This window comes from Onychomys torridus, chromosome 23 (genome assembly GCF_903995425.1).
Source record: "Onychomys torridus chromosome 23, mOncTor1.1, whole genome shotgun sequence".
Taxonomy (NCBI): Eukaryota; Metazoa; Chordata; class Mammalia; order Rodentia; family Cricetidae; genus Onychomys; species Onychomys torridus.
The window spans coordinates 66,435,491-66,463,432 of record NC_050465.1 but is presented as its reverse complement, the minus strand read 5'-3'; the positions used below and the strand labels follow the sequence as shown (position 1 = coordinate 66,463,432).

Here is a 27,942-nt window from a genome sequence, read left to right as displayed (position 1 = left end):
GCACCATTTGATGAAATAAATCTTTCCATAGACATTGCTTTGGTTGACAGTTTATTAAGTACACTACATTTATACCTCATTTTTAGTTTTTTAAATCATTCACACATGGACTTGGTAAAAACATATTTTATAGAAAACTAAGATGAAAATCAGAATAACATATTGCACACAGATAAACTGCTGAATTGTTAGGAGTTTTTACACTCCCACTGTACAGGTGATCAAGAAGAGTTAGGTGGTTTGACTTTTCTTAAGTGCTGCACCAGACTATGACTTCAAAAGCATTAATTCTGTGATGCAGATACAAAAAGCATCTATCAAAGAAATTGGTTAATTATCTGAGAAACACTGTTTTCTTTTACAGATAGTTTTCTAAACTCACTCTTTATGACTGTCATTTCTTTTCAGAGAATTAGCTGCACAGACTGATGAGCGCCCCCCCCCCCCAAACAAACAAACAAACCTAAGCCTATTTACAAAACATGCAAAAACAGAGTGTGTAGGAGCCACTGTGGAACTGGCTGAATGCAGATCAGTAACAGAACCCTACTTTCTGGAAGAAATACATTTCCAGGGCTGGGATTATAAAACGGCATACAATGCAAAGACAGAAACAACGAAGTTTGCAAATCCTTTATATTTCCAGATGTTGAGACAATCAATATATGTGAATGCTGAAGTTACCTCTAGCGTCGGAACCAGAGCCAACTATTAAGCAGCCAGAATGCTACAGTAATTGAATACATGACCATTTCTCTTTTAGCACGTTCTTTATTTTCCTCTTCTAGAAGTTGCAGACGTCTATTTAATTTGATTATCTAAGTGAAAGACAAATACAAAATAGTACTAATGCATACAGCAATCAGATTTTTAAAAAATTGTACATTAACTTGTCAAAGAAATTATTACATACAAAGTTCCATTTGGATCAAAATAAATATAATTATGAATAGAAATTCACACAATAGTTTAAATGGAGTTAAATATGCTTCTTCATTTCCATTCTGTGAATCTGAGTTAGGGAAAGTGTATAAGGACACTGTTGCACTATGTTCTTCTGGTGGGAAACATGAAGTGTGTCAGGAGGGTCTATCACAGAAGGAGCAGAGGATGCCTGCTCTTCTCAGTGCCTCCTCCATGTGCTCAGTTGTGTAGTCTCAGACTTGGATAACTGTGTTCTCAGTCCACTCTAATACCCAGACAGCCCCAAATCATTTATTATAGTGGGCCCCCTGATACATCACTCAGATCTTCATTATACATTTGGCATACATACTGAGAACACAAAATATACCTTCCCTGCATAGGGATGGAGGCAGCAGGAATGCTATCAAAAATAAGCACATAAGAACTACAGTTATAAGACAGGGGTTATGGGTAGGGTCATGAAATATGTGTGTAGAGGCAATGGGAAAACTCAAAGCAGTGGTTTCTAAAGTGAAGAAATTATACACAGTAAAAAAAATTCCCCAAAGTGACTGTCCACGTATCAAAAGCAAAACACGTAACTGAGGACTAGATTGGTTTATTAGTACATCAAGATTCTTTGATACTGGCCAGATTATATCAATCATTTTGGTATCAAAGTTTTATGTTGGTCAAAAACATTTGAATGATGGCTTAACAAATCTTTAATAAATCTGAGAAAATGAATTATGGCTTACTAGATAATCTGAATTCATGGGATCCATAGGAGAGAAAATAATAAAATTATGCAAACTATTACTCTGAAATATTTCACAGAAATAGCTTTAGTTTATATTTTATTTGGGGCAGTAATTACCTGACGTCTTAATGAAGCTGCATCTACCACAGTCATGTCATCTGATGCTCCTTCAATGGCTGCATCTATGTTTGAAATGCCATACCTAGCAGATAAGATATGGAAGGATAGGTTAAAAACTAAGAGTAATTGTCAAGTCGTGTTGTGTCATACACTACTGAGGGAAGTAGTCAAAAGACTTATGCTTAACAATATAAATAAGCATTTCCCATTTGAATTGACACAAATAAGGAAATGTAGCTTAAGTCGACTACCTATGATGCTGGGAAAGCTGAGAAAAAAATTCTTATTAGATACTTTTTTCAAGGCAGAAAATGCATTAACATTAAAGGAAAGGTCTCTGTCTGAAAGGGCCTGAGATCTGCCACTGTAGGACACACTGACACCCAAGAGTTATATATGAGCCATGTCCACACGCCATTCTGTAGACAGAGATTCAATGGCAGGGAATGCAAAGTCAACTACAGACAGGAGACTGATCATTTATTACTCTTCCACTTCTGCCTACCTTTCTTTAGCTATTTTTTACTTTACTTCCGATTTCCAGTTACTCTTTATTGTATTCTCCTACAAGAATGAATATACAATCTTCTAAATCTTTTTTTTTTTTTTTTTTTGGTTTTTCAAGACAGGATTTCTCTGTGTAGCTTTGCGCCTTTCCTGGATCTCGCTCTGTTGACCAGGCTGTCCTTGAATTTACAAAGATCCGCCTGCCTCTGTCTCCCGAGTGCTAGGATTAAAGGCGTGCGCCACCACCGCCCGGCCACAATCTTCTAAATCTCTTGTAACTATACTTCACTTAGTTACAAAACAGGCTCAGCCAACAAGAGGCTGCATATAAAATAATAATGCTGGAAAACCACTAAGACAGTGCAAAGAAAGAACCTTAAATAGCACTTTTTGTTAAAATGCATTCACCACTAACTTGGGGATACAGTGGCATTTTAGAAATGGAGTCTCACATGACTAGTTGAGACTTGCTATGTGGCAGTGGATGGCCATCTACTCCTGATCCTCCTGCCTCATCCTCCCAAGTGTTGGGGTTACAATCATGCACTACCATACCTGGCTGCAGGTATAAAACTTCAAAATAAAAATTAAAAAAATAAATATGTAGAAATACTATTTCTTCCATTTGTCTAGGTTTCTATATTTTAAAGAAAAGAATGTGAAACGTGTGTGTGTCTGTGTGTGTGTGTGTGTCTGAGTGTATTCCACATGGGTATACGAGGAGACCTGGATCCCCTGGAGCTGGAGGTAGTGATGGTGGTTATGAGCTGCCCACAAGTACTAGGAACTGAACTCGAGGACTCTGGAAGAGCACCAAGCACTCTTAACTTGCCAAGCCATCACTCCAGCACCAGGTTTCTGCATTTTAAAATTCATTTTAATGAACACTTTTACTGAGATATTTTTATACAAATACAATTTATTTACATGTGTATCTAATTTATATTCTATAAGGTTACTTGAGTGAAGTGATATGGAACAGAATATAAGTAAAATAAAAGTTACTCTTATACAAGCTACACAGAGTTGGCATGGATCATCTATTCTAATTTTCCCAGAAACTCCCCATTACAAAAACTATATAACCTTACATAAAGGGATATAAAGCAGAATTATATATTTCATACAGGCATGCTAATATGTCTATGCACAAAGTTCTACTGTTTTAAATGTTAAAACCACCCCCAAAATACCTTAATAAAGCATGCAAAGTAGATTTAAATAATCGATGGCTAATACCTATTTCAGATAATCTACAGCAATCTCTGACTTGCATTTTCTCTTATGGCTAGGTCAGATGATTTACATTAGTCATGCCTTCCCTCGTAGAAACAATGTATCTTGAAATGCTCAAACTAAGTAGACAATGGAACTATGAGTTTAATAAACTGAGCAAACTAATCATAAATACTAAAATGAAACTAGAGGATTAGGGGGTGTAGCTCAGTGGCAGAACACTTGCTTACCTGTGCAAGTCCCTGAGTTTGTCCTCAGAATCACAATAATACAACCTGTCCCCACAAATTATTAAATGATTAGTGGGGAAAAATATGGGTCAAAGATTTTTCTTTTCTATATTTTATGCTCAAAATAATAAAACTCTTCTATTTCTCCAAGGTCTCACATGCGATGAATAACTGGAGGGGAAGTATCAAAAAATAGCAGCACCCGTATCAAAGGTGAATGCAAGGCTGAGTGACACTTAGCCAGTAATGCTTACTGTCCAAAGGTGAGGACCTAAGTTTGATCCCCAGAACCCATGTTAAAAATAAGAAAGCTGGGCATAGGGGAACATCCCTATAATCTGGGAGGCAGAGACAGGAGGATTCCTGTGGCTTGGTGGCAAGCCAACTTAGCCCAATTAGCAAGTTCCAAGCAAAGTAGGAGACCCTGTCTCAAAAACCAAGGTGGACAACACTTGAGGAATGACACAGACACCCAAGGGTGACCTTTGGCTCCACATGCTTATGCGCTGCACCCATACAGCCCCTCCCACCCCCTGCCACCCACACAGGCCAAGAAACAGACATGCTCACCCACATCAACGCATGCACACAGAGAGAACTACTTTATTTAACAAAGAAATAAAGTAAAATAAAATACATGAAAAAATTACCATTTTAATACTGAATCAACCAACGTTTTAGAAATCTAAAGACAATTTTCATTTGTAAAAAAAGTTAAATATGGGGCTGAAGAGATGACTCAGGAGTTAAGAGCACTGGCTGCTCTTCCAAAGGTCCTGAGTTCAATTCCCAGCAGCCATATGGCAGTTTATAATCTGGTGCCCTCTTCTGGTGTACAGGCATACATGCAAAAAAAAAAACACTACTACACGTTAAATACATAAATGAAATTAAAAAAAAGTTAAGTATATAACCAGATTGCACCTTCAATTTAAAACAAAAAAGTATGAATTTATTTTAAACTAAAACTGTATTTTCAGAACTAAAAACTAACAAATGCTGTTATACCACTCACTGAAAACACCTTCTCAGAAAGTTAAAGGCCTAAAAACTAACAAGAACTATCAGAAGAGACCAGTGTGGCCTAAATTAAGATGCAGAAGAAATGAGGAAGCACAGTGGACCACCAAGGCAACATGGATGAGATTAACAAGAAATGGATGGTTCCCCTTTCTCCTGCTTAGGAACATGCCAGCCTCTTCGGAGAAGAGAGACAATGCTGCCAGATTTAAACCCACTGCTATAGCACAGCTCTGCTTAGAACTGACTTGGAAATTGATGACTGACAGCATCTGTCTTCTGAGTCCTTGCAGAAGACGGGAAATACTTGAAGGTTTTGGCCCCTGAGAGCACACTGGTATCTGCCAAGCACATCTGATAGTATGAAAAGGGTAAATACCACAGACAACGGCTCAAATCAACAGGTGATAAAAAGTTATGTACATAAAACAAGATTTAAGACTGTATCTTTTCTGTTTTGGCAATATCATAGATAAAGCTACTAAAATACTGCTATAAATGTAATCAGATATTCTTATCACACAATGCCGTAATTTTTTTGGGCAGGGGATGTTGAAACAGGGTCTCACTATGTAGCTCTGGCTCGCCTGGAGCCCACTATATATATCAGGATGGCCTCAAAATCATAAGAGATCTGCCTGCTTCTGCCTCTTGTGTGCTGGACTTAAAAGCATGTGCCACCATACCCAACCATAATCTTTATTATTATACAATGTTCTCATATTCTGGTGGACAAATGTCAGGACTAATTATCATCTCTGTTCTTAGCAAAACACAGTATTTCTCTGAGAGAAATCTGCAGAGGCCTAAGCTGTATAAGTATACAATCATGGCTATGGCATGCATTCTGATGTCCTGCACAATACAAGCTCTATCACATCTGTGTGTCCTTTGGTAATCACAAAGTCTCAAGTTACCTGACGTTGTCATGATGAGGATTAGAAGTGGCGGCAGCTGACCCACCACGCAACACAGGTCTAGGGCAGGGTTTGCAGAAGACACAAGACAGTCAGGAAACAGAGAAGTACAAAAATAAAGCAAAAACAAGACAAAGAAATGTCAGATAGGATTATATTGTATGCTTCAGTACAATATAATAGCTCTCAAATGCTTTGAAAATTTTTGTTTCATGTGTCCTCCCCATTTTAATGATTTTCATAATTTAACACTTCATAAAAAATACAATAAAATAGCACCAACATATAATTCTCTACGGTGCTGTTTAAAAAGTGTAATTCCTCTTTTACAATTGGAAAAAGAAAGCCACTAGCCACTTTAAAAGCATGTCAAGAATTTCTGTTAGCAGCACCTGCATGACCATGGTTGCTCAAATATAAACTAGAAATTTAAACAAATATCCACTGCCCACAAGTCCTTCCCTCTTGCTTCATTAATTTTGATTAGTCAAATAAGCCTTATGTCTTAATGCAGCTGTGTCCCAGTCAAACACTAAAGCAGGGTAAAGACAGAGCCGACAAAGGCTAGGGAGACCACCGGAAGAACAATCAGTATGTGAGTGCACCTGAGCTTGAGACAACCATGAATGACATACAGGGCTACTGCATGAGGACCAAGGTGCACTGGAAAACTTTGTGGGGCTTTTCCTTTAGTCTTAGTATATGCTTTAATATGACAGAACAATTAGTCTTGTACCTGCTTAAGTTGGAACCTTTTCAATTAAATTTGCTAAAATCAAGAAACATACTCTAAACCCCAACCAGTGAACTGCCTTTAAAAAAATAATCAGGAGATGAGAAGAGGGTCCATGTAGGGACATTTTTCTAAGTAACTAATCAGGTTTGCTTCACTGTACAAACAATGGCAATCACCATAGAGTTTAGAAACACTTGTTCTATCTTCTGACACTAACAGTTGCGGAATATAAACCACTATTTTCTTTTCTGCTTTTAATTTTTCCTTTCTTTTTTGGACACAAGGTCTCATACAGCACAGTTTGGTCCCAAGTTATGTGTAGCTGAGGATGACCTTAAACTTCTGATCCTCCTGCCTCCACACCCTACTTCATGTGGAGCTGGGGATCAAAGTTGGGGCCTTTTCAATGCTAATTGAGCACTTCAATGGATCTACAATCCTAGCCCCATAAGTGACTATTTAAAAAACAAAAAACAAAAAACTCAGTATATAAATGAAAAATTTAATGTTGACTTTCTGTGTGCCCTAAAGTGACTACTAGGACCTAAGAATATTTTTGGAGCCAGAATAAAAGGGATTAAGAGACCTGAGGGAGAGACAGGTTTGGCTCATTCTGCTTGCTGTAGAACTCTGCTGAATCATACATTCTTCAGATAGATTTTTAAGTCTTACTAACTTCTGGTTGGTGAAATAAGGAAAACTATGTACTATAGTTACTTAAATTATAAAGCAGGAGAATGGGTAACAAAACAAAGCCACTCCTGTGTGCTTCCTAAAGGTTTTTAAAGAGTGTGTTAACATGGCCAAAATGATCTGCCATATTAAACATTTTCCACCACAGAGATTTCCCTTTTACAAATGCAGAGCGAGAAACAATACAGTTACCTTTCACAACGTATCTCATTTTGTCTTCTCACACTGGTAATTGATACATATAATATAAAAGTAAATTAGACAGGTATTTGGCAAAATTAGAAACTTCATTCAAGCACCAGTTTCTACCATAAGAATGATCTAGTATCAAAAGAAACCGTTCAATAGTGTATTTTGTAATTAGAGTGGCAAAGGGAAGGAGACCTAAGGCTACCAAATTTGACATTAGTTTGTATTCTGACATTTTTGAGTTAAAAACAGTCTAAATTAAGAGAACGCATTTCTTCTCTATAAAAATTTCAACTATTATAGTAATTAAAGAGGTTGATTGGAGAACCAAGAATTAAACATTTTTTTAAGAACAAAAGTTACAACAGATACTCTATGAGCTGTAGTCTTCTATGCTACATATTTTATGGATACTTGCCAAAAATAGAAACCATTCATACACCGGTTTCTTATTCCAGTCATTCAAAAAAAAAAAAGTATAGCCTGCTAAAGAAAAACTAAAAATAATCAAGCCACTCCAACAAAAGCTTATGCACAACTCATATATTAATGATTAACTAATGTTTTACACATCACAGACTGTTTTCTCCAGAAGATGTTAGTATTTTACACCGAGAATAGATGTGCAGCTCTAGCAAATATAGGAGCGCCCTGCAAAAAGCAAATCTCAATAGTGCTTTCCTGCTGCCAACTGGGCGGAGAACACCTGGTGAGTGTGCCTGAGATTTTGGTCAGTTTTCCCAATGTACAGAGCTAACTTGTGTGTATGAATTTTTGTAATAGTACCTAGGTATTCATTTGGTTTTTGTGCTTAACTCTGTTTAGATTACCTAAACCAGGATCACCAGAGAAAGAAAATCCAGTATAGCCATAGTGCCACTTAATGTACAAACTAAAAGTAGTTCTTATGCTGAGAAATGAGGACTCTGCATCATTTTACAATAAAAAACAAACAGGAGGCTCTTGCTTTTTCTGACAAATAGCTCTAGTTTACATTCACTGTATTTAATGTGCAGTCCCAAGTACAAAGATACTGCATTAACACCATAGTCAAGAACAATAACACAGAAAAGAAAAAATGATGAACAGCAAGGAACATGAAAGCGCTGAGAACTGTATAAGCAGTATTATTTTATAATCATGCAAGTAGAACATTATCCAAATTTCACATTCCCATTTCTTTGAAAAATCAGGCCAACCTCTTCCACATCAGAAACAAAAAAGGATTTGGCATTTAAAATTCTGATTAAACTTTGACAACTGAAACAAAACCAAAAAACCAAACCTTTCAGTAATGAAAGCACTGGTGAAGCTGAAGAGAACCCACTCTCTGGGATTCAAGGTACCAAGTGATGAATATATGTAGAGACTATGTAGCCCTGGCTAGCCTGGAACTCACAGACATCTGTGTCTTCTGAGTGCTGCTGGGATTAAAGGCATACGCCATCATGCCCAGCTCTTTTTTGATTTTTGATTCAAAGTTCTACTCTATACCCTAGGTTGGCCTTGAGCTCAAAGCAATTCTCCTGCCTCAGACTCCCAAGTGTCAGGATTAAGCTGTGAGCTACCATATCCAGCTCTTTCTTTTAAAAAGTTTAATTCGGTTAATAAGATTATTTAAGTCACTAAGTTATGTTCCAAATAGTTTTTCATAGTTTACTTTTAAGCACACAAAATTTACACTGGTAAGAGTTCAGATTTTGTATGCTTGGTATTTTTTTTCACCATAGAGGGGAAAAAATCCACACTTCTCCAAGTGCCACATCACTGCATCTGAGCTATGGATAGGCTGGCAGGAGGAGGGACAATAACAATGGACTGTAACTCTGTCATCTAGCGATGAATTCACCTATATATTATCTAGATACCACTTTTTTATCCAGATGTCTTCACTAAAATAGCACCAGACATGATAAATTCTGACCCACGAATGCCACCTCTCCCAAGGGGCTCCTATAACAGCAAAGTTAAAGAAGACATCTGGTTGAGTGAAAGAAGGTGGTGGAAACAGCCTTTACCAATCTGAGCTTCTGATGTCAGGACCTCCAAGAATCTCCTACTATACCAAGAAAGCAAATTAAAGCAATCAGCCCCACCATTATAAATAATGGTGAAAGGCAGAAGACTTGTCTCAAGAATCTAGTGGGCCAAGTATAATCTCCTCGTCACCTTCTCAACAGATGAGGAAAAGGAGGCCCAGAGAAGAGACACAAGTTATATGCTTAAGGCCTGCATGCAGTTAGCTGCTAAGTGGAGGAATCCAGAATGAATGTGAGGGATTTTCTCTATCTACACTGTTCCTTCTAAACCCTGCTGCTGATTATCCCTTCCAAATAGAGTTCATGAAGCTTCGGACAGCTGAAAGGGACTCTAAACCCTTGGAGGAACAGAAACAATCTAACAACTAAAAAGTCTATCTCTATATACATACATACATACATACATACATACATATACGTGTACGATATTGATAATTTGTCTTTGATGCTGTAGGCCTCAAAGCTTTCTTCACTATGGTGTGTGAAGTCCTATGGCCCAAACATGTCCCATTACATTAACCTGGGGAGACAGAGAAGGCCCTGGATCAACAACATGAACAGTCCATACTCCTGACGCAGGTAAAGAGCTGGTTCTGCGAGGACTAAAGGCGCAGCAAGAACAAGCTTGTTCTGAGCAAGCCAGAGACATACCAGGTTAAGAAATTAAGGCTACATTTATTGGGAATCCTTCAAAAATGCAGACACTAATCATCTAATAAAATGAAGACAAAAATGCAAACAGCGACTTTCAACGCCATGAGACCAATGTTCAGAGCTGGAGTGAAGCTTATCTGACTTTCCCAGATGATGTCAACAAAGCTCTGGGACTTCATCTTTTTAAAATACTGTAAGCTAGTGAAGAAAAGAACAAAGGTAAAAAATTATTTGTTTAAACAAGCTGAAGTAGGATTCTAATGATACTACTTGGAGATGTTCAAAATGAGGTATTAGACTATGAATATATTGAAAAATACCAGCATTATCCAAAAATGGCAATAGTACATAGAATTTCTAGTCTGGGCCTAGAATCCACAGCTAATAGGAAAGTGTGTTGGGAGCTACAGCAACATCTCCTACCTTCTTTATTACTTCACTACTACAGGTAATTAAATAAAAAAAACTGAAGACAGGTAGTATGCTCAAGTCCCAGATGTCACACTCAGTCCAGCAGTCCCTCTGCCATATTTCCAAGTAGAATCAAGCACTTAGAATAGACCAGTAAAGTCACTGAAAAAAGTTGTTACACTTTCTATGTGCAGAACTAAATGCCTTCCATAACTCAGTCAAAGCTAATATAATCTTGTGAAATGTGAATTTTGGACAATAATTCCAAATGAAAAGAAAGCAAGCAAGCCATTTCAAACCATTGCATCTTAGAAAGAGACTGAAAGGAGCAAACAAAAAGACAACACCACAGTCCACTAAATGAGGAGCCAAAACATAAGCAACAAAGCGGCAAAGCCGCTGCGACCAATCACCTGCGATTTTCATCCAGCACATCCAAGATCTGCTGGTAAGCCCTACGAGTAGAAGACTGGATAAGCGACAAAATGCCACGGGCAGAGGAAAGATTAGCTCCATCTTCAGGTAGCATATGGGGAGGACAGACCCGAGCCTGTGGTGGCGATGGTGTCACACTGTTCACATAAGCACAGCAAATAAAGAGAAAAACACTCAAGTCAGATTTTCATAAAACTTCAGCAGAGCAGTTTTTCATCTGTTTTCCTGCCCACAGTTCCACCCTCAATCTACCCCAAGAGAACAAACAGAAGAAGTTAAAAAACATTTTGAATTGTTCTTAAAAAACAGCCATGATGTAACACCAGTCAGTCTGTAATTCTAAATATCAAACTGAGCAGAAGGAACAATTGGAGGGAAAGAATCCAGCAGTGAGTGTGCTCAAGGCTTGGTAGAGAGAAAGGAGGCATTGTTTAGTCAGTGTCAATGGTGAAGAGTAGGGCACAGCATCCTGGTATGTAAATATCTACATCAAAACCCCTGGAACCAGCGTGAGTCCATAAAGACACCATTTCAAATATTTCACAATGACAATGAAGCAAGTTGAGTTTACAAGAAATGAAATGATGAGCTAAAACCTCAGAAAACTGTAGTTGCATTTTGATTGTTTAATTTAATTAGCTAGATGACTAATATATGACACATCCCAGGTCTGGGAATACAATGAAAGAAGGCAAGGGCACTTAAGTTACCATGATGGCAGATGAACAATATTTCTTGGCTTTTCAGTGACAATAATCTGATAGTCACAATTTCTTTTGGTGCACTGACCACATTTACACAGAGGTGTTTGCATAGTTCAGGCCTAAATTCTTAATAGCACTATTGGTATCTTCAGAGAACTATTTAATATTGGAGCATGATACATTTAACTGATGCATGGACTTGAGACTTCTCTTTTTTACAAAAAGAGGGCCAAGACTCTAAGCTGAGGGTTCAATAGTTTCAAGAAGCAATGCTCAATAAGGTAATCTTGTTTTTAATTTTTGTTTTTTGAGACAGGGTCTCATTATGTAGCCCTGGCTGGCCTGAAACTATGTAGTCCAGGCTGGCCTCAAACTCAAAGATCTGCCTGCTTCTGTCTCAATAGGAATTAAAGGCATGAACCACCAAAGCTAGGCTAATTTTAATTTTTGAGTATGATATTCAAAAGGAAAAGGCAAAACCATGATGAAGAAAAATCTTCTGTGTAATCTTTTCCCTTTAATATATACTAGACTGGAAACTAAAATTTTAAAAAAGTAGGACAATTTGGAAAGGATAGTTACTGTTATTTAATATCCTCAGTTTCAAAAATTAAACAAAATCTCTATGTTTATGTATAACTTTCAATATCTTCATGATCTAAAAGAGAAAGGTGCAATAAACATGAAAACTGCACTTTCCATAGACTATTTAGAAGAGAAAAATCTAAGCCAAATCTTGGCAAATATAATTCTAGAATTTGGCCTAACGATGCCAAGACAAACTGAAGTTTTTAGATGTCAGAGACTGGTAATCCTCTAGGGGGGGAAAAAAATCAATGAATAATCTTATATATACCTGTATACATACATACATACATAAATGTATAAAAATATCAATGTGTAATCTTATATACCCATATAAATACACATATACAAATATCAATGTATAATCTTATATGTACCTATATACATACATACATACATAAAAATGTCAATGTATAATCTGATCCACAGGACTTGGCAAATTCTATAATAAACACCCTAGAATAGCTGGGGGAAATCAACAACAGCAACAACAACAACAAAAAAAAAAAAAAAAAAGAAAAAAAAGAAAGAAAGAAAAAGAAAGAAAAGCAAGCAAAAAAACTCCTAGAGTGGCTGGAGTGCAGCCTATGTGTGGCTTGCAAATATGCAATCCTTTAGACAGAGCAAGGAAGACCTCAAGCGCCTGTGTGCAAGAAGCCAGGCTGAGCTCAAGTTTACAGTTGTCACCAGGGACGGAACTGGAAACTTAAATTCTGTGTCACTATTTACTGCATCATGGAGATATTTGGGAGTGGGGTGAGGGACGCGGTTGATGCTCACTGTGGAGAAACTCCTGCCAGAGTCACCCTCCCCCTGGAGGCTGAAACAGCAGGACAGATTATAGAGATGGAAAGACAGACCGATATTACAATAGAGGAAGAAGGAAATCCCAATGTGCACCACCTCCACTGAATTACAGGTTTGCAACAAAATACACTTTTTGATAAAGCTGGCAGCAAAACTGGCTAAATGTCATTAGGCTAGTTTTAAATTAGCACTGTTTCTTTGATTTTAGGGTTCACAATGAGCTTTTCTGTATGCTCTATTAACAAGTAACTAGCTGTAGAATGAGCATCATTTTTAGTATTTTGAATTATAATCTTTTTTAAAGATTTATTTATTTATTATGTATACATTATTCTGTCTGCATGTGTCCCTGCAGGCCAGAAGAGTATTTAAACAAATATTGCCTAATACATAATTTTTAAAAAGGCACTTTGATAATAAACTGCTACTAACATTATAAAACAGCAAAATCTCAAGTTTAGAATTTTAAATAAGTTTTAAACTTCTGAAGAAGTACTCATGCTTACCCTGTTATTTCATTAGTAACAACTCTACCTCATGCTCACAGACTCTTACACATAAGGGTTAAGTAAACAATGGCTAGTCAATATCAGAACTAAATGAAAATCAGTGACTTGGCACAACTCATTAAGAGGAAAGTTCAAAGTAGAAGAGCTCTCTCCACAGGTTTTCATAAGAATGTTTCTCAAACTGTGAGGTTAATGTTAAAGAATTAGCCTCTTTGAAAAAGTAGAAAGAAAAATATTTTCATTGAAACACAAATTCCGTTAATTTCTCTGGGATGTTTATTTTTATTTTTCTGAGACAATGTCTCAACATACATACTAGCTTATGTTTATCAGGCTGGCCTTGAATTCAGAGCTCTACCTTCCTCTGCTGGGATTAAATGTATGTGGCACTACACCTGGCCTCTCTGGGACCCTAAATAGAATTGTAAATTGCTGTTACTATGATTAAGGCAATTTAGTAACTTTTAGAAGCACAGCAAGGAACCACAGTCATTGGCTATCAGTGTGGTTTCCTCTACTATTTGGGAATACCACTGACTGTTTATTTGCACACACGTGTATGTGCAGGCCTTGCACATGCTGCTTGAATTTTTACATTTGATATCAAAATGTCCCACTGTCAGGAGTGGGCAGTCATTCTTATACACTGTTTGTCATAGTTAGAGAAAACAAGGACTTAGATCTCAAAAGATTGCTCCAAACATAACTTTCTACAGGGAAACGAAATAAAAGTAAAACAAACAAACAAAAACAATTTCAATGACAAAACCACATGTAAGACTTCATTTTCCTCTGGACTAAAATAAAGCGAGGAAAGATGCTAAAGTGTAAAAACATGACTGGGATTGCTGAACCTTGCTAAGTGTAATCTGCAGAGAACTCACAGGCCAACCAAAGCAAAATCTAGAAAACAAAAAAGGATTTTCTCTTTATTTACAGAAATTATTTCATTTTCCTTTCGTCTAAATTCCAAACCATATAAAACTTCCTTAGAGTTGCCCCTCAGCCCCACTTAATAAAGTATATAGCGACAGTTTGAGAAATCCCGAAGGAGAAGTGCTAGAACAGAGTTAGGGCATTATATGTCAGTTACATGGCAAAACAGATTAGTAACAACATAAGCCTGTAAAATTAAAGCAACCCCTACTTGGGAAAAATAGAGCAGATAAAATCTTACGTGTACTCCGGTGCAGAAATCGATGCCTGGAACCTTGAAATTTTATTTCTTGGGGCAGAATCTGATCTGTGCCACCTTAAATAATAATTATGCTTCTTTTACATATTCAGTTTTTATAGCAAAGAAAATGATTCTACTATGATTCTACTGTCACAATTTATTTTTGTGACAACAATCAACCCATTGTTTCTTAAAAGGAATTGAGGAAATAAAGGCCCTGTTCATCTGCACTTCTCTTCATGAGCTACAGAATAAATGAGAGCGGAGGCAGACAAACGTTCATGAATAATGGTCCATAATCAATGTAAAAAAAAAAAAAAACAGCTAAAGGAGGGGGAGTTCAACAATTACTGTAGCAGATGTAAACTATGAATGGATAGTTTCTTGTTTACCAAATGAACAATGCCCATTTTATGCACATTATATAAATCCCTAAGTTTAATCAGACATAGGAGAGCTTTAAATAGGAATTCAGCTGTAAAATGTAAAATTAACAATGGGCAAACTTTTATTAATATCAAGATTTTTGTTTTTACTAGATATACAGAAAATGCCATGAAGGCAATTTAAAGAAAATCAAGAATCTGTTAGCTCTTAACCTTTGTGCTACGAGGAACTTACAAGGAGAGTTTTTCCTTTATCTTCATCTAAACTTAGCCATCAATACTATACTTTGTGAAAAGGTGATATAATACTGAAGTAATGTTTTAATTTTAAGATAAAAAAAGGTCAATTAAGGGCTTAAACAGCAAGTCACAACTTAAATAGCAGGAAAGCCTATTAGAAAATTCTGCTGCCTTACTAACTACACATTACAAGTAGGAAATAATTGAATTAGTGCTTTTTTACCCACATTAGCCATAAGAATACATTATGGAGTCTTTTTACTATGTGTATATTTGGAAACAATTTTAGAAAAGTGGGTTTCAAAGGTATGTTGACATCTGCCAATCAGATACCTCAGAAAAACAGACATTGAATCACTTTTAAAAATGTTGTTAATAATGGTTGAGTCTTTCAGACAGTCTTTCATAAAGGAGATATATATTCATTTGGACCCAACTTCTTCCTATGGGATCCTTCAGGATAGCTGTAACTGCTGAGAGAGACTCTCCAGCAATTGAAGAACTCAGTTTTCCCTTGCACCCAACACAGAGAACAGAATTTCAACAAAGCAAACAAAAACTTACATTTGAGATACAACTTCACTGACTGGTTAGAGATGCCAGTGAATTTGTTCCTAAGACTTCTTTCAAAGCAAAGACAAAAATAGTCTTCTTTCAACTCTGAATATTAATAAGCTCCTGCCCCCCACAGTGCCCATTCTGTACCACTGTAATCTGCAGAGAGGTCTAAACTACAACTTAATATGGTGCACTGTAAGAACGGTAATTGTCCTGTGCTCTGGTTACTTTGTAAACTCTCAAAGGAGATGTGTCATCGCCTGATGTTGGCTAAGTTTCCAGAGAAGCTAACATGATGCTTGACATCACAAAGGGTTCCTGATGAGTTCATGAAAACTGACCAAAAAGTGAAGGAGAAAGAATATTCACTTTCCATAAAAGTGACAGATACCCAGAAGAGAAAAGCAGGGCTGAAAATTTGTCACAACAGACAAAATTATCATATTGTATGACTACAAAAAGTACAAGTACAAAATGATAACCATCGATGTAAAACATTTTATAAATTATGAGAATTATTTAGAAAAAGGTATGTACACACAAAATACAGAAGAAAATCTACGATGATTTTTTTTTCTACCAAAAAAAAGATACAATGCTGTGATTCTACTCACATGGAATCGTTTCTGACCAACTGTCCGTTCTGGCGAACAGCATTTTCACTCATAGAACGCTCTCTTTTTAGCCTGCCAACTGCTCGGATCTGTTAAGGCACAAAAAAAAGGGAAGGAGTGGAATATTCTTGGTATCTTAGAAGCTATTTAGCATTAAAAAACACAGAAAACTTTGTCCAAGGGTACTCACAAAGCTATAAGGAGCTGAGAAAAGCAAACCAAGAAGCAAAACCTGTGCATTACAGGCAGGTAAGACTTGGTCTTAAATCTTCTTTTTTCTCTCCCTCTGTTGTATGCGTGCATGTGTGCATGTGTGCACATGTGTATAGAGGCCAGAGGTTGATGTCAGGTATCTTCCTCAACCACTTTCCACCTTATTCTTTCAGACAGGGTCTCTCAATGAACCTAGTAGTCTAGCTGGCTAGCAAGCCCCCAGGATCCTTCTGTCTTCAACTTCCTAAGACCGGGACTACTCAGATGCGCACTAATGTACCCAGCTTTCCATGTGGCTCCTTCTGGCTCCAGCCCAGCTTCTCATGCATATACAGCAAGCGCTTCACTGAGAAGGACATGCTGGATGGTTTGAAGCCAACTTGACAAATTTTAGAGCTATTTTGGAAGAGCCTTAACTGACAAAACCCCCCACCACTGGCCTGGGGGCAAGCTGGTGGTTCATTTTCTTGACTGAAGGTCACTGTGGGTGGTACAAACCCTGGGTCCTGGGTGCTACAAGAAAATAGTCTAAGTGAGCCTTGGAGAGCAAGTCTGTAATTAGCACACTTCCAATGGCCTTTATATTAGTTCCTGTCAAGTCCTGACTTGATTTCTTCAACAGTGGACTGTCACATGAAATTGTGAATGAAACAAACCCTTTACTCCCCAAGTTTTTTGTTTGTTTTGTTTTAAAATTTATTATGTTTACAGTGTTCTGTCTGCATGTATGCCTGCAGGCCAGAAGATAGCAACAGACCTCATTACAGATGGTTGTGAGCAACCATGTGGTTGCTGGGAATTGAACTCAGGACCTCTGGAGCAGCAAGCAGTGCTCTTAACCACTGAGCCATCTCTCCAGTGCCCCCAAGTTGTTTTTGGTCATGGTGGTTTATCACAGCAAGAGAAACTCTTAAGACAAGGGTACAATATGGTAACTAAACAAAGAAAGTGAATACACACCAATGAATCATCTATGGGTGTATGTGCACAATATAAAACCACAAAAACTGTTCTCATTTTTAAAACTTTGCTTTTTCTGATCCTAAACTCTCAGCTTCTCTTTCCATGGATAAGGGGGAAGAAAAGAGAGTAAACAAATTGCCACTGGATTGTGACGAGACCCATGTGCAGAGCTTTCTGATTTTTGGGTTTTTTTTTTTTAGCTATCGCAAGACAAACTGGAGTATTCACTGAGTACCTGGGGGTCTTCATCATCATGAGTTCAGGGTATACTAGAGTGGCTTGTTGTACTTTAGGTCAACTATGATCTTCTGCTTTTCATTCTCACAGTGGTTTTATCAATTACATTGGGCCACAAATACACTGCATCACAGGGTACTGATAACCACCTGACTGCTTGCTAGGTTAACTTTCTGACAGACATCCATGGCTTTCTGTGTAATCTTCAGTCTCCAGGACCACTAAATGTGACCTATGATAAGGCTGGTTTAGCTGGCTATAACTTCTCATAGTCCCTGAGTTCTGGCTATACATCTGTACAAGACTGATGTAGGATATGGCACCTATAGATGCCATTTGACAGCTTCTGCTTAAGCCTCTTGGCTTGAACAAAAGTTCCCTTTCTGAAAACATGAATTATTTTCTTATCTTCCAAAACTGAGTCCTAGTTTACACAGGCCAATTGACTTTTCTCCTTCCAAATCACCTGACACTTCTTCGGTGCATATGGGGTTCAGTGCTCTTCTGGTTTATTTTACAAATGGATGGCATTACTGTGCTTTTCTCTGAAGTAGGAACAACTAATTTGGGGTCTGCTTTCTCTTTGTACTTGAGTAAACTTTTCAAAGAGCCTTTGGAAGTTATTGCTAATCTTTCCAAAGCATACTGCTGCTTGACAGACAGGACGTGATGGTGGTTTCCAATCTCTAGCTTGAACACACTCTTTAAGATTCAAATTGCACAATTTCTAACTCTTCTTCACAGACTTCTTTCCATGTCCTCTGCAAGATCTTGAACCAGCTCTAACTGCCTAGGGAAGTTCCTTTTTGAGAGGTAGTGTTGTTGTGAAAGCCTCTGCCTCCCTCATCACACAGCCAGATCTACTCTAAGAACATTGAGAATGGCCATGATTCAAGCTCTCGAGTTTCAGGCCCTGTTCCCATGGCTTATTGCACATCTCTTTACTAATTCCGGCTGGCAGGATTACCAAGAAATGTTTTTGTCTATAGGTGCCTCCCGAATATGGGTAAACATTAGACAGATATATTGTCTTAGGGTTACTATTGCTATGACGAAATACTATGACCAAAAGCAAGTTGGGGAGGAAAGGGTTTATTCAGCTTATGCTTCCTCATCACAGTTCATCATTAAAGGAAGTCAGGACAGAAACTCAAAGAGGGCAGAAACCTGGAGGCAGGAGCTGATGCAGAGGTCATGAAGGGGTGCTGCTTACTAGTTTGCTCCTCATGGCTTGCTCAGCCTGGTTTCTTATTGAACTCAGGACCACCAGCCCACAGTGGTACCACCCACAATGGGCTGCCCCTCCCCCCATCAATAACTAAGAAAATGCCCCATGGGTTTGCCTATAGCCCAATCTTATACAAGTTAAGAAGGCTTTTTTTTTTTTTTCTCAATTAGGGTTCCCTCCTATCAGATGAATCTAGCTTGTGTCCAGTTGATATAAAATTAGCCAGCATGCATACCAAGAGTCCATTGATTTCCTCCTGATATTAAAGAACTTTACAAGCTCAGTGATATTAAAGAGCTTTACAAGCTCTGTGTATACTTGATGTCATCTCCTTACCTCATTCTACTGTCCTGCTGAGACTATGCAGATGGAAAACTTACAGAGGGCAGTGTTTCATACATAAAATCTCAAAAAATGGTTGCCGAAATAAGTAACTTGACAATTTTTGGCCATAATTAACAAATTGTAGTGCTTTTCACTAAGTAAACATGCAAGATGTTCATACTGGCACCTATGAACATATGACCTCAATTACCTAAGTAGAAACTAAACCTAAAGAAACAGCAAGATTAGTACTAGGAATTACACTAATCTGGTTTACATGAACACATAACCCTCTTTAGGAAGGACTACACGGGAAAATCAAAGTTGACAGAGAAGTACCAGTTTTAATAAAAATGTATGTCTGTATATTGTCTTTAAGAACAAAAGCTTCAATATTGGTCTTAAGTCAATAGCCCTGGCAAGACTGTTAACACCTTTAAGTCTATTTTCCCATCAACTTTATGTCAATAGGGACACCAATGCTACTAACTCAGTGGGAACCTCTCATCAAGCTGCAGGAATGAGTAGTGTCAGGAGAAAGGCTTTCTTAGTTTTGTTTGCCAGATGATTCTCTAACAAAATGGCATAGTCATTATTTCCTAGTGCAAAGCTTCCTTTCCTAGGAACAGAGTGATGAAGCATTTGCCTATTATTTCCAAATGCTAGTTCAATCTTCAGCACTGCGTAGGACAAAAACAAACTTGGAAACTGTCTGCATCATTGTAGGTATTAACAGTTAGAGCTAATCTTCTTTTAAGTCTACATAAATGGTAGCAATACTTGCTCTCCAAGATTTTCACTTCCCTACCACACAACTGTTAAGTTAGAAAACAAAAACAAACTTGTAATACCTTACTTAGAGAACTGTAAAATCAACTGATCCTAATATTGCCATATGGAAAGCTTCCATCATATAAGGCTAACACACGCTTCATGGCTTAACTCTTCCGTAACTTTATCCTATAGTCTTTCACATATAAAGGGTGGTAACTCTACTTACTTCTTCATTTTGAGGAGTTGGAGGTGGTCTTTCTAAATCCAGAAAATCTAGTGGTCTCTCACTTAGTGTGAGCACCCGTGGTGGTGTTTTCAGTGCCAGAGGTTTAAAGGGAGTGGACTGGATAAGGTCAAGATCTGCTGGTCTTGAAAAGGAAATGTCTTCATTATTTCCTAGGGAAAGGAAAGGGGGTCGAGGTGTTTGTTAAATGTTTTTACCCTCTGTCAGATTTGTATTACAGCCTACCTGACAGCAGTGGTTTCTTTTCGGCATTTGATATTTCACAAATATTTAACACTGTGGTACAGAAATTATTACATATGTATGTGTGACCAAACACAGATAAAAATTCAAACAACCTGTCTCTAAATATATAAAGAACTCTCACAATATGGAAAATTTCAAACTGGCAAAACATTTGAATACATGCTTCAAAATGTTGGTTTGAATGACAAATGTCCTCTATAATCTTGGTCACATTTGAGGGCTTGTTCACTAGTTGATGGCACTATTTGGGGAGATTTAGGAGGTAGGGCCTTGGTGATGGAAGTATGGCATGGGAGCTCTGAGATAAAAAGCCTTAGTCCATTCCCATTCCTCTCTCTGCTTTGGGCTGCAGTTCAAGATGTAAGCTCTCAGCCTGCTGCTCCAGCCACCATACCTGTCCACTACCGTGCCTTCCCCATTGACAGTGGGGAACCACAAACTTACATAAACCCTTCCTTCTATAAACTGCCTTGGTCATGGTGTTTATCACAGCAATAGAAAAGTAACTAATATAAGTAGTAAATAAGTCAAAAACACATGCACACATGTTCAAAATTATCAACCACTAGGGAAATGGATATAAATCAACTAAAACTCACAAACATCATTGATTGAAAAGAAACATGGTATACCATTTGGAAAATAATTTGTCAACATTTGAAAAAGTTAAATATAATTTATAGTCATTTCACTTCTAGAGATATGAAGGTACTTGTACTCCTAAAAGTTTGTACATGAATATTCCTATGTATTTCATCCTATGAATCTCAAAAAGAAAACAACACAAATGTCCATTTAATGTCAATGGATAAACCAATGATAATGTACCCACACAGGATATTACTTACCAATTAAGTGGAATAAACGCATAATACTTGCAACAATATGGAAGAATCTCAAAAAAGCATTACACTAGCCATGCACACAAGCACAAGCCTGTAATTCCAGCACTCAGGAGTTAAGGCAAGAAGATCCTGAGTGTCTCAAGGGTACACTAAATCTCTGTCCCCAAATAAAAACAGAGTAAAAAGTACACTGGATTGGTGGGGCAGGCCTGTAACCTGAGCAATTCAGAAGGCTGAAGGAGAAAGATGACAGGTACAAGGACTGTGGGTTCTGCAGGGCAAATTCTAGGGCAGTGTGGAACACTTAAACCCTTCCTCATGGATGAGAAAGTAAGAGGGCAGCACGCAGAGCTCAGAGAGACAGCATTGGCCCAGAATGCATAAGGTCCTAGCTTCCAAGCCCCGAGGTGAAGGAAAAAAGGAGGGAAAATTGCTCTTAGTCAAAGGACCCAGCAAACCAGAATATATTGTAGGGCTCCATTTACAGGAGATTCTACAAAAGACAACTCCACTGACCAGGTACAGAAAGGAGATCACAGCTGCCAAGAGATGAAGGGTTGAGAATGATGGAGAATGGGAACAGGAAGCCTCTTGAGGTGACAAAAATGTTCTGTATCAGGGCTGTGTGTGTGTGTGTGGGTGGGGGGTTACATACATTTGTAAAATGTGTGAAAATATTTTTTCTCAATATTTTGAAAAACCTAAAATGTTCATAAAAATAAAGAACAAATATTGGGACACTTTCACTCAAGTGTGAGATACCTGTAACAACGATCCTCTCTGGGACTTGCATTATTACACTGGCATTTGGAACTCCTTCTTGGAACCCTTGTTCCAGGTCAGCATTTGGAGGCGCTACTTTTAATTTTTCGGGGACCCTCATTCGCTGACTAATACCTTCGGTGTATTCCATTTCATACTGAATTCGACTAATTTCTGCCATCTCAGCAGCAGTGGGAGAAGGAAATGCTGCCCCACTCACCCTACAGAAAGAAAAGGTTAAGATCAGGATGACTGAGTGTGAAATGTCAATTTCCTTTATGCAGCGATGTCAGAAGACAATACCGTATAGTAGAAAGGGCAAAAGGAAACGTCTCACTTGTGAGCAAAAGGAAAATAATCAAAGAAAACACTTTCTTCAACATAAAGCTCTGACTTAACATCTGACAATGAACTGGAGAGGGCACTGATTAGGTGCAAGTTTCTAAAGTATTACATAACCACAATATAAATGCACAGACATAAGCATTCTGTGTGTAAGCAAATATGCATGTAAGCAAATATGCAACTCAAAAATGCCTGAAATAAAAATTCCCAACCAGAAGGCCTTTAAGAGCATAGTTCAGAGGTAGAATGCTTGTCTAACATGCATGAAGCCCTGGTTCAATCTTTAAAACTGCAAAAAAAAAAAAAAAATCCTAATTATGTAGAAGAATGTTGCCTGGACTTTATAGCAATGAAATCAGAAATTGGCATCGTGCATAAAATAAATCCTTTCAACAATGAAAATCAGAATACAAAGGCAAATAAGGTTAATGCTCAATTTACCAAAAACAAACAAACAAACAAAACCAAAAAAACTATAGCTCCCTCAAAAATCACATAGTGCAAATAAAAACTTATTGCAAACTAATCTGATGACTGGAATGCAATGAATGCCAAATACATGATTTATATCAATATACCCTTAATGTGTGCATTCATTTTAAGGGCTTAAATGTTTACATTATTAACCTATATTTAATATCATATTTATACATGTAGTTTTGGGAAGCATCAAATATCTTTGAGGGGAAAATAGTACAAATGCACTGAGTAACCTTCTAAATTGGAGAAGGATCCATGATTCCAGGGAGGTGTAGTCGAAAGAATGTTGCCCCCAAATAAAAAATGCTAAGAAAAGCATAAAAGAGCATGGTTAGCTAATGGCAAGCAGCTTTTAAGCTACTGTCTGTCCAACCTCAACTGAAAAAAATTTCACTGACCTTCCTAGTGATGTGTCACTGCCCGTTTTCTTACTCATTTTAATAGAGTCTACAATAGCTATTAATACTGCTACCCTGTAGTTGTTTACTTTACACAACAACTCCCCTACAGATCTGAACTGTTTTTGGAGGTGTACATAACAACACGGACACTGCTTTTCCAGCTGTAAAAAAGAAAGAATAAAAATCAGTATTTCAACAATTCATTTTATAAGAACTATGAATAAAAGTAGTTATTTACTTAAAATGACTTGATTTGAGAAACCAAATTTCATGATTTTGCAATTAGGGTAATTGAAAGTTCTATCATGACATAAAGAAATGTGAAGTCAGATTGGGAAGCATGGCTATCAGAAACCTCCCCTAATCCCATTCCAATAGGATATAAAAAATCATGAAGAAAATGCACAGGCAAAAGTAAATGTACTTGATGTTGCCTAAAACTTCGGTGCATAAGTACTTTCCTGAAAAGGAGGCCAAATTATACTTTGTTCCCAGCACAGTGTAAGTCAAGAGCAGTAAAACATTAAAGACAATATAAGTGCCTTAATTACAGGGGTTATTCTGTAAACTAGGTTAAGGCTTTAAACCAGAAACATGCTCCAGGCCTTAAAGTATACTCCTTGAAGGCTGCTTAGTGTGGTAAACTTAGCTGGATTATAATCGTCAACTAGCTTCTTTTTTTTGCCCCCCAAATGTCTGCTTTTTAAGGACCTGGCATGCAGAGGCCTTAAAGACTGAGAAAACGGAGCCAAAGAAAAAAACTGTACTCACAAATGCAGAACAGCGGGCTTGCTATTTGGCACTATCCGCTTCTATGCTTCATAGTTAATCCTCAAATTGCTCCAATGCGCATGTGCTAGAGTGAGAGCCACTTTTGTGCCTGAGGGAGAGAAACAGTGACTGAGGAGCTAGATGATGCCATTATTAGAGATTTAGCTGGAAATTCTTCAAATAAAAGCCACAGGATATACAACTTTACACTAAGTAACAAAAGGAAAAACAGAGAAAGAACTTCAAGCTTACCACAGGTTTTAGTGTTGCAGACAGGACCCTGTGACTAGTCACCATGTAAGGCTGTGGTTCTCAACCTGTGGGTTGTAACCCCTTTGGGAGGGGTCCGCATCATCTCAGATATTAGGTATTTACACTACGATTCATAACAGTAGCAAAATTACAGTTATGAAGTAGTAACAAAATAATTTTATGGTTGGGGGTAACAACATGAAAAACTACATTAAAGGGACGCAGCATTAGGAAGGTTGCAAACCACTGATGTAAAAAGTAAGACTTTTATCTAGAAAGCTGGAAGGTCAAAAATATGTTTACGTTAAACTAATGTGTCTATACGTATCTTTTATATAGTAAGGAAATTCAGTTAAATTTTCATTTTAAAACACAGAACCAGAAATAAACACTGTATAAAATATATAAGAACATATAGAGGGCTGAGCTCTCTCTCTTCTCTCTATGTATATGACTGGTGAATACCTATCATCCCAACACTCAGGAGGCTGAACCAGAAAGAGTTCAAGGCCAGTTCTTGCCACATAGTGAGACTCATCTAAAAAAGCACAACAAAAGGGCAGAGCATATAAAGAAAATGAAATGTCCCACCTAATCTTAACTTCCACCATCTAGGTTCCCATAGGCAACTTCTATTAATATCTGTGCATCATTATAAATGAGGAGCTTTTCAAACATTTATATATCTAAAGCATAGGAAAAGCTTAGAAAGAAACGTTAAGATGCTAAACCACATTATCTCACAAAATGTACCAACATCCACCTAACCTTTGCTGGATCCAATTCATTATTTATTTTGAGACTGGGTCTTACTATGGAGCCCAGACTGGCCTTGGATCCCTGACTCTCCTGCCTCAGACTCCAGTGCTCTCCCAGCTCATTTCACTCTTGTTTCTAGCAGCATACGTCAAAGTTCCCAACATTTCATACTATGACAGTATCTTAACTTAGGAATCTTTTTGAAAAGACTCATGGATCAAGGACATAAAGGTGGTCACTAAAAGGAGAATGTCTCCTGTAGTTAACTACTTAAATTTCCAAAGTAAATAAAACTTCTCTGTTAAGACTTAATACTACTGCCTCAGTGTTTAGTTTTTATGTTTCAATAGAGCAGATGAGGACCTAATTATTTTTCTTCCTCATTAAACTTGGTACTTTGGGTAATATCCTTTGGTAACGAACACACTTCATTTGGGGCTAAGGCTTTAATTCCACAGGCTTTGTCATATAGAATCTGCTCAGTAATCACCACATGCTTGATGTATAATTTGGTGAAAGTCTCCCTTAGACTTCTAATTCATGCCACAGATCTACTTTCTAAGCTATACCCAAACATCAGCAATATTTTCCAAATTCACTGGCGTCCTACACATTACACTTAATTTCTTCTTTAACTTGTCTTAAACACAAACCTATTTTTAAAGGAAATATTTAATCAATACCTTCAAACCATAAACTTGCTGTATGCATATAAGTACATGTAACAAAAACAAAACTATTAAAAAAATTAAGTCAAAGTGCATCACAGGCCTTAATGTAAGAAGTAATGAAATTCCAAATCTGCTAGAGGAAAACAGGCAAAACCTTGAAGCTACGTTGGCACAGCCAAGGACTTTCTGCAAAGGATTTCAAGGAGTCCAGGACATAATAGCATGAATTGGCAAATGGCATTGAAGAAAATAAAAGTTTCTCAACAAATTGGAGTGGAGATTCTACAGAATCTTTGTTGGCTGTATAGCTGACAGGGGAATCAGATCTAGAATTTATAAAGAACTCAAAAAAGTAATAAAAAGAACCCCAATCCTATATCTATGAACCACAAAAAAATTCCCAAGAGTAAAGAGAGAGTGACAGACAAACCTTGTAAACCTAAAATGAGGTAGCCCTATCGGACAGAACAACAACCCCACTGAAAAGGTATCTCAATTCACAAGTCCTTGAAAGAGAGAGAGAGAGAGAGACAGACAGACAGAGACACTCCCCACCCCCATCCCTCCTCAAACAATCTAACTGCGAGCTCAGAATACTAACTAGGACTAAATCGTCCTACTTTCCCTAAAGGTTTTTCTTCGGGGAATCTCATTAAGTAGCCCACGGGACTGAGGGAGAGAGTGTTTCTCACCGGGGCGGGGGTTGGGGGGTGCTCATTCACTGTCTCCCCAGGAGGCCTGCATAGCACCACTGGGCTCAAGCTTTGTTCCTCTGCTGTTAGAAGGCGCCACCAATTCATGGAGCGCTCTGCTCTTCCCAGAGAACGCGTCCTGCTCCTAAGCCAAGCCTCTGGTCCATTTTTGTGTTTTGCAATTATAACAAGGGCTTGTTTTTGCAAACGGAGGTCTGGGAGGGCACCCCAAAGAGCGACACACCCACACACACACACACACACACACACACACACACACACACACACGTCATACTGTGAGGTAGATGCTAACTAACAGGTTATTTTTTTGTTAGTAAAATTCAACTTTTATTCTACAGAACAAGATACTGAAGCAGAGAGGGTGAAGAAGCTGGACCCTGATGATCGCAGAGAAGAGCCCTGCTGAGGACAGACCAAGGCCGGGGCCGCTCCGCTCCGCCCGGGAGGCGGGTGTCACGGCCGCGGCGCTAGGCCCGGAGCCCCGCTTGGGGACACTACAACACTTACCCTGGGCCCGCTGGAGGGTCCCTGGAGAGGGCCGCCGCCCGCCGGCTCCGGGGCGCTCGGGCGAGCGCTCGCAGAGGCCGTTGGCCGAGCGCACCGAGGCGCCCGGGAAGAGGAGCGGCGAAGCGGCCGCGGCGGGCCGGGACAGACGCGAGAACGGCCAGGACTGGCCCCTTCCTGGAGCCGTAGCGGAAGTAGGTTCCTGGTCATGTGACAAGGAGAGGGCGGATGTTACGCTCAGGCTCGTGAGACGTCGATAAGGAACCATTTTTGTTGTGGGCAAAGCGCTCGCTTCCTCCCTCCCTCCAGGTTAAACGTTTCAAGTTCTTAGACTGGATTCCTGTAAGAGAGAATTTGTAGACATCGTGACCTTTAAGAACCTCGTGTTTGCAAGGTAAACTATTAGCCTGTTTTAAAGAGACGTCCGAATAAAAATTCATATGGTGCGAGGCCCGAAAATATACATATATATCTAGTATTGGGAGTAATTAATTCTTCAGCCCTTTAATTTTGATTTTTCCTAAAACCTACAAATTTAAGAATCTGAGAAAAGGGGGAGGAAATTGGGTTTGAAGATAGATAATAGCTGTCAGAAATCTGTTTCAAGTCTAATAGCCTAATTTCTGGCTCCCGACTCTGGAAGAACAAGGCTGGGAAGCAAAAACCTGGCTGGCTCACAGAGGAATAAACTGGAAGCCAAATCAGGAAATACGACATGAGCCTCGATTTTCATAAACAACCTAGCTACCTTATCTATTGTTTCGCATCCTTGGAGTC

The 27,942-nt window shown here is 38.3% G+C and overlaps 1 protein-coding gene across 20 annotated transcripts; it reads right to left on the bottom strand.

The window, feature by feature from the left end:
• Positions 1–38: 38 nt before the first annotated feature.
• Positions 39–27,375, bottom strand: Mff (mitochondrial fission factor). Of its 20 annotated transcripts, XM_036172896.1 has the most exons (14): positions 27,169–27,375; positions 24,267–24,375; positions 23,493–23,656; positions 23,328–23,400; positions 22,270–22,490; positions 20,399–20,568; positions 16,434–16,522; positions 14,636–14,710; positions 10,832–10,990; positions 7,318–7,350; positions 5,697–5,756; positions 3,760–3,804; positions 1,784–1,868; positions 39–818 (listed from the first exon to the last, which is right to left on the bottom strand). In XM_036172896.1, exons 5-14 carry the CDS (start codon positions 22,448–22,450, stop codon positions 687–689), a joined length of 1,029 nt encoding a protein of 342 aa, XP_036028789.1. In that variant the 5' UTR covers positions 22,451–22,490; positions 23,328–23,400; positions 23,493–23,656; positions 24,267–24,375; positions 27,169–27,375; the 3' UTR covers positions 39–686. The 20 variants fall into 20 exon arrangements, with proteins under 20 accessions (XP_036028789.1, XP_036028782.1, XP_036028784.1 ...); XM_036172889.1 differs by lacking the exon at positions 23,328–23,400; XM_036172891.1 differs by lacking the exons at positions 3,760–3,804; positions 23,328–23,400.
• Positions 27,376–27,942: the final 567 nt, after the last annotated feature.